Raw genomic sequence first — 6,086 nt, 5'->3', positions numbered from 1 at the left:
CCGTGCCGCCCTGAGGAGCCGCCGTTGGGAAGAGCCGAGGGAGCGACCGCCCGGCCCCCGGGGCGGGGAGCGGAGCGGGGCCGGGCCGGGGGCGCGCCCCGCGCCGCTGTCACCATTGCCGGGGCCCGGAGCGCCGCAGAGCTGCTCCCCCCGCCGCCGCCGCGCTCGCCCCAAACACGGCGGCGGCGGCGGCACCGCCCGCAGGGGCTCGGCGCGGCTCCCGACGCGCTCGGAGGAGGCGGAGGAGAAGGAGGAGGAGGAGGGAGCAGCAGCCGGTGCCGCCGCCGGGAGCCGGGCCCGCCCGGGGCTGAGCCGCCGGAGCATCAGCGCCCGGGGCCGCCCGGTGGTGCCTCGCGGCCGCCGCCCGGGCCCTGCGCGCTGCCCCGGAGCGGCCCCCGGCTGCCAGACATGACCGCCATCATCAAAGAGATCGTCAGCAGGAACAAAAGGCGATACCAGGAGGATGGCTTCGACCTGGACCTGACCTGTATCCTCCTCCCGCTCCTGCTCCCGCACGTCCCGCGATTGCATCAGACCCGCGCGGCGTTACCTAACGCGCTGCCCCCGGCCGCTCCGCCGCCGGGGCTCGCCCGGGCCGCCGCGCCCTCCCCCGCCGCCGCCTCGGCCGCCTTTTGTCCGGGCCCGGCAGATTAACGGGAGCTCCAGGATTAACGCCAGCGCTCCTTGCCGGCCGGCCCGCGGCCCCCCCGAGCCGCCGAGGGGCTGCCCCCCCTCTCCCACCCCCGGCCACGGAGCCCCTGCCCGCTCCGGAGCAGCCGCTTATCTCCGGCTGTGTTGGTTTTTGGGCTCACGCAGCAAATGCGCCCGACCCGCCGTGATTTGCGTCCACAGCGCTTTATTTTTTTATTATTTTTTTAAATTTAGTAACTCGTCTTGAATTGCGAATATAATCATGCCGGGCCTGTGGCTTTCCCCGGGTTGCTTCAGTCGAAGCCTGTGTCCTCTGCCCTGATTTCCAGCCCTCCGCTAAGGCAGAGCTGTACCTTAGGATGCAGCAAGGCTCTCCATGACAAGAGGCGGCAATCGCTCCTTCCAAATTAAAAAAAAAAAAAAAAACCAAACAAAACCAAAACCCACCATTTTTCCCGGTGAACTGCACGAGGATGTGTCACAAACGAGATCGCATCGGGTGTCATCGAGGAGGATTGTATAGAATACTTATTCTGGAATAAGTAATTAGCGTGCAGTTACGGCTAACGAGGCAAAAGCCGGTGTGTAGTTTTGGTGGCCTTTGGAACAGATGTGCTGGAGCGGCGTCAGGCAGATGTTTAGCTTGGAATGCCCTGCAGGGTTCATGGTGGGTAGGGGCTCTGCTGTGGGCAGGATCTTGCACCGTGGTGGGGAAAGATTGGTGCTGTGGGAGAGATTTTGGGGCAAGAACTTCGCTTAGAAGTTGGAAAAATGAATATTGACAGTAGTGCTCGGAGCTGGGCTTCTCCCTGTGGAGAGACGTTTCTGTTCTGCAACAGGATTAGGTGGAAATCTATTGGGTTTTGGAGCAATTACATTTATGTCCGAGCAAGTGCTCCAGGTAAATCCAGTTTTTGAGCAGGATCAAAGCTGATAAAAGCTGTAGCTAGTACAGAGCTCTTGCTTTTGCATTGAGATTTGGCCTAAAATTTTGGTGGCTTTAAAACAACCTGAAAGGTTCTGGACTTTACCAAGCAGCTGCTTAGGTTTTAGTTTTTAACTAGCAGCTCTGGTTCATTATTCTTGTGTTATGTTTGTGATACAAACTCTTTTAGGCCTGGATTTTTAAGTGTTTGCACTTGGTTATTTCGTTGGCTGTTCGGGTTATGGAAAGAGTTAAGTGGTCACAAAACCAAAAGGTTTTTTACTTCACAGTTGAAGAGTTTGGTGTTTCAGGTATCTTTGCCCAGATGTGCCCTTGGTAGGGAGAGATATTTTGACCCAAACAGATCTTTTTAACTGGTCATATGCTCCCAGCAAGAAAATTAGTGAATGCTGAACCTCGACTTTCTTGCTCAAGATTGCCTGATGATGTGCCAAATGGAATTAATGGCTTATTTTTAATTTTTATTCTTAGAATTTTGTGTTAAAAACCAGGCCGTTGCACTGGGCTTAGGCTGGCTTTTCTAAAAGGAGCAGCTGGCTGCAGTTCTGCCATGGAATTTTTGGAAAAAATGGTTTGATTTCTTTAATGCTAGAAAAAATAACATAGGAAGAAGCAGGGGGGTTTGTAGCTGCACATTTTGAACAGATAATGAATGAAGACTTCTGCCTGCGCAGTGCCATGGCTTTGCTTGAAGGCTGATGTTGCTGCAGAAGTGAAAGTTGAATTGTTGTAATCACTTTGTGCAGGCTTCTTTTTGCAGGGCTCCGACTGAATTGTTGCTCACCATTGCTGGTAGCTGGGAAATAACCTATTTATTCCTTACACGCATGACCATGGATTTAGCTCTCCAACCATGTGATGTTAAGGGGAAAAAAGAGAAAACTTGAAGCCCAAGTGAGCTGTTCAGCAAGGCATGGCCGGAGGACCAGGTGTTAGAGATGCCAGGTTAGTTCAGGGTAGCTGCCTCTGTCCAGCTAAAAGGGAGAGAGGCAGCCAGGAGCTGGACAGCCCAGTGATTTGGGCATTTGGCTGGGAAATGGGAAATGGAGGTCTGGGTTCCTCCTGCAGCTCCAGAACACTCGGGAGCTGGTGCTTCACTGGGCTTTGGGAGCTGGAGAGTGAAAGGCATTGCAGTGAATCCAGATGAGGTGCCTGTGTTCTGTGCTCTGCCCTTTCTCCTGCCCTGCTCTGAGGGAAGCTTCCTGTCCTGGAGTCCTGTGTGGACAGAGACTTTGGGTCCTGAATATTATCCCAAGGCCTTGCAGGAGCTCCTGGGTGCCTAAGGCGGGCTGGGTGAGGTGCTGGAGTGCCAAAATCCTTGAATGGGCTGCGTCAGATCCTTTTAAAAGTGATCTTGATGTATGTATGGTGCAGGACATTGTGCTTGGAACTCTGAGTTCCTGAGGAATTGGTTAAGAATTCTTGTGTGTGTAATGTGGGATTTCAGCAAAGGGAGACAGCATCTTCCCAAAATCAGTGCAGAGTGTGAAAATAAGCCTGTGTGTCTTCAAAAACCACACTGACACTACTTTTCATCTGATCGGATGTTCTCTGTGAGCAGTCTTTATGCACATCTTGGAAAAAAGTATTTTGAACTTAGAAGAAGAAAGGGTTTTAAAGGTGGAGACATTAAATCAGGTGTTTAATACTTCAGATATTTATTTCTGGTTCTTTTGGGTTTCTAATTAATTTCTGCAATACTGGATACTTTTTGGTGCACACGGGTGAGAAGGAAAGTTTGGATTAATGGCTTTCTTCTCCTGTGGTTGCATTTCTTGATGCTGCAAGCACCAGAATGTTTTCTGAAGCACTCTGTGTGTTACTTCTGATATTGTGCAGCTTGGTGGTGCCCCCCTTAGTGCAGGGAACAGCAGAGAGAAAACACTTCTGTGCAGCAGTGCATGGATTGCTTGTGTCTTAAGAGCTCTGTGTGCAACTGAGTTCAGCAAGTGGCTTCACTATTTGGGACTGAAGTGGGAAGAAATCGTGTGACTGCTTCTTGTGCCCATCCTAGGTTGGGTTAAACTTTGTCTCGTGTTCCCAGGCCTTCTGGTAGGGGTGAGAATGGGCAGCTAGGCTGAGCCCAGGGCTTGACTGAAGCATGTGGAGCTCGTGACCTACATAGTGGTACAAACTGCAGCAATATTCAGGCGAGATGAGATGTTGGGTGCAGTTTACACGTCTCACACGTCGTTTGTCTCGTGGAATGAAAGGCAGAGAATGCTGAAATTGCGGGAGGAAGCTGCTTAGAATCTCTCACTGCTTTATACTATTTGCAGTCCTAAAGCTCTTTGCATTTTTAATGAAATTTTAAATTATGGGACTTGACTCAAAATGGCTCAGCTTCCAGGAAAACAAAAAAAAGAATTAGTGGCATGAGGTCCATACCATGTTTAAAAATAGAGCCCGAGCTGGAAATGCCATTTTTTAAAAAGGCTTAGTCTCATTTTAAGATTGAAGTTTGTTAGAGGTTTTGTAACAAGTTTGTCTTGCACACAAGCACAGGGAGCGTTTAGAAGAAACGAGAAGAGACCAACTGGCAGTGCATTTTATTGGTGGGAAAGTATTTCTTTGTTCTGAAGTAAACCATGTTACTTAGCAGTGTTCAGAGCCCGACAGACTCATTTTGCATCTGGAGCCTGGGATGATGTTGGGTTTTGGACAAGATTAATGCCAATTTTGCTCTGAATTCATCTCAGAAGTCTGTTTGCATAGACAGCACTCCAGCGGCCCTGCTGGCTGGGGACTCAGCAGAGTTTCAGTTCCCTGCTTGTTACAGGATGTGTTTGATCCCAGGAAAATTGTTCTTTCGGCACTTAGCAAGGATAAGGGTTCTGAATTGTCCACGTGGAGAAAGCAAGGTGGTGGCTGCTGCAAATGAGTTCCTGCATTTTCTCTCTGGGGTTAGACATGGGCTAGGTCATTTACTGTTCCTCACAACCCAAAAAACCCCAGACCCTGTGACATACTGCTGTAGTTGTGTGGATAGGGGTGTTTGACAGCTGAAACCTTCAAACCCCAGCACAGCAGGTGCTGTGTGGTGCAACCCCATGCAGAGTCACCCAGCCCCTTCCTGCCCTGCTTTTTCACTGCTGAAAGGATTGTTCAGAAAGGGACTTAGAAGAAGCTCTCACAAATACAGCTCGTCTCTTTGCATTTGTTTAAATGTAGTGCAGGATTCTTAGGGAACTGCTTCAGCTTGGATCATCAGAAATTTTCAGTGTATGCGGAGACTGTTTGCACAAGCTAAACTCCAAATGAAAAAATACCTGTCTGTGCACACTTTTAAATGAACAGAAGCTGCTGAAGTAGTGGCTGTGTGTTCTTCTCGAGGTGGGCAGAGAAATGAGTGGACCCTGCATAGCATTTCTTACAGGGTGACCTCTTGGAAAAAGCCCAGCCAAAGTGATAAATGATTGGAGCCTGGTTTTAAGTTCAGTTAAGGGTGTGAAATCTTCAGAACATCCAGAGCTTTGCTGTTAAACATGGAGAGGGTAATGCTGAAATAAGTGCCAGCTTTGCTAGGACCAGTACTAGGTTTGAGTATTCTTTTCTTAAGGAAAAATCCAGGTTTCCTCTTGCTTACACCAAGACTGATGAGGTGTTGGCACTTGAGGAGTTACTTGGTGGGGTTTGCTCGGTGAGGACAGTTCTGTCACTGTTGAGGACTCCTGAAAATCCCACCCATTTACTCTGTGTGGTTGGCTGCCCAGCATCAACACTGGGTCCAGCTGGAGCCTTGAAGGGTGGTGAATTTTGGAAATGCATCTTTCTAGGAATTTGTGCTAGTCAGGGAGACCTTTCTGTCCACGGGATCATTCCATCTGCCTTGCACTGACCTGGGAGCGGATGTAGCCTTGAGTGGGGAGCTTATCCAACACTGGAACTGCTGTTCCTGCTGCAGTGGCTCTTGATGGCTGCTAGGCTGGGGCCAGCAGATTTCCTTGGGACAAAATTCCTATTGCTATCCAGTGCTAGACATCTCTAGAAGAACTTGCTTGTATTACCAGAGTGTTCTGGAGCACGGTGACTGCTGTAGAGACAGTGAGTATTTGCTAAATGATGTCTTAAAACTGTTCAGAGGAGTACAGAATTGTCTTCATTTTCTCCCAGAAGAGAGGTGACTGTCTTTTCCATTTTTCTTCCTTGGAGATTGGTTTGGACACCTAAGTACTCTCGCATTGTGGAAGCAATTGATATAATTTGTTCAGTAATAATACGGCTGGAAGAATGTTGTGTTAAAACCCCCCTGTGCTAAAAAGCAGAAAGACAAAGCTAAACTTTAGGGAGTAGCAAGTACAAAGTTGAAATTTTATGTGTGAAGCTTCTGTTTACCAAGTTTTTGCTGGTTGTGAATTGCTGAACAGTTCCTTAAATGAAATTATATTTTTAATGGATTAATGTTGTTGCCATATTAATGCTGCGTAAACTGACAAATTATACCCTGGTACCTTAGCCAGAGTCTTCCCCTACAACAGGTTTAAACATG

The 6,086-nt window shown here is 49.1% G+C and overlaps 1 protein-coding gene across 1 annotated transcript in view; it reads left to right on the top strand.

Annotated features, from left to right (window-relative positions):
• Positions 1–6,086, top strand: part of PTEN (phosphatase and tensin homolog) — a 49,732-nt gene continuing 43,646 nt past the window's right edge. Inside the window, exon 1 of the mRNA XM_082286569.1 lies at positions 1–487. Within this exon, the coding sequence (XP_082142695.1) occupies positions 409–487 (79 nt within the window). The 5' untranslated portion in view covers positions 1–408. The remainder of the gene's footprint in view (positions 488–6,086) is intronic.

Source organism: Coloeus monedula (assembly GCF_965178545.1).
Source record: "Coloeus monedula genome assembly, chromosome: 8".
NCBI classification, from domain to species: domain Eukaryota; kingdom Metazoa; phylum Chordata; class Aves; order Passeriformes; family Corvidae; genus Coloeus; species Coloeus monedula.
Note: the sequence above shows the minus strand (reverse complement) of the source record. Positions and strands in the feature narration are given on the sequence as shown.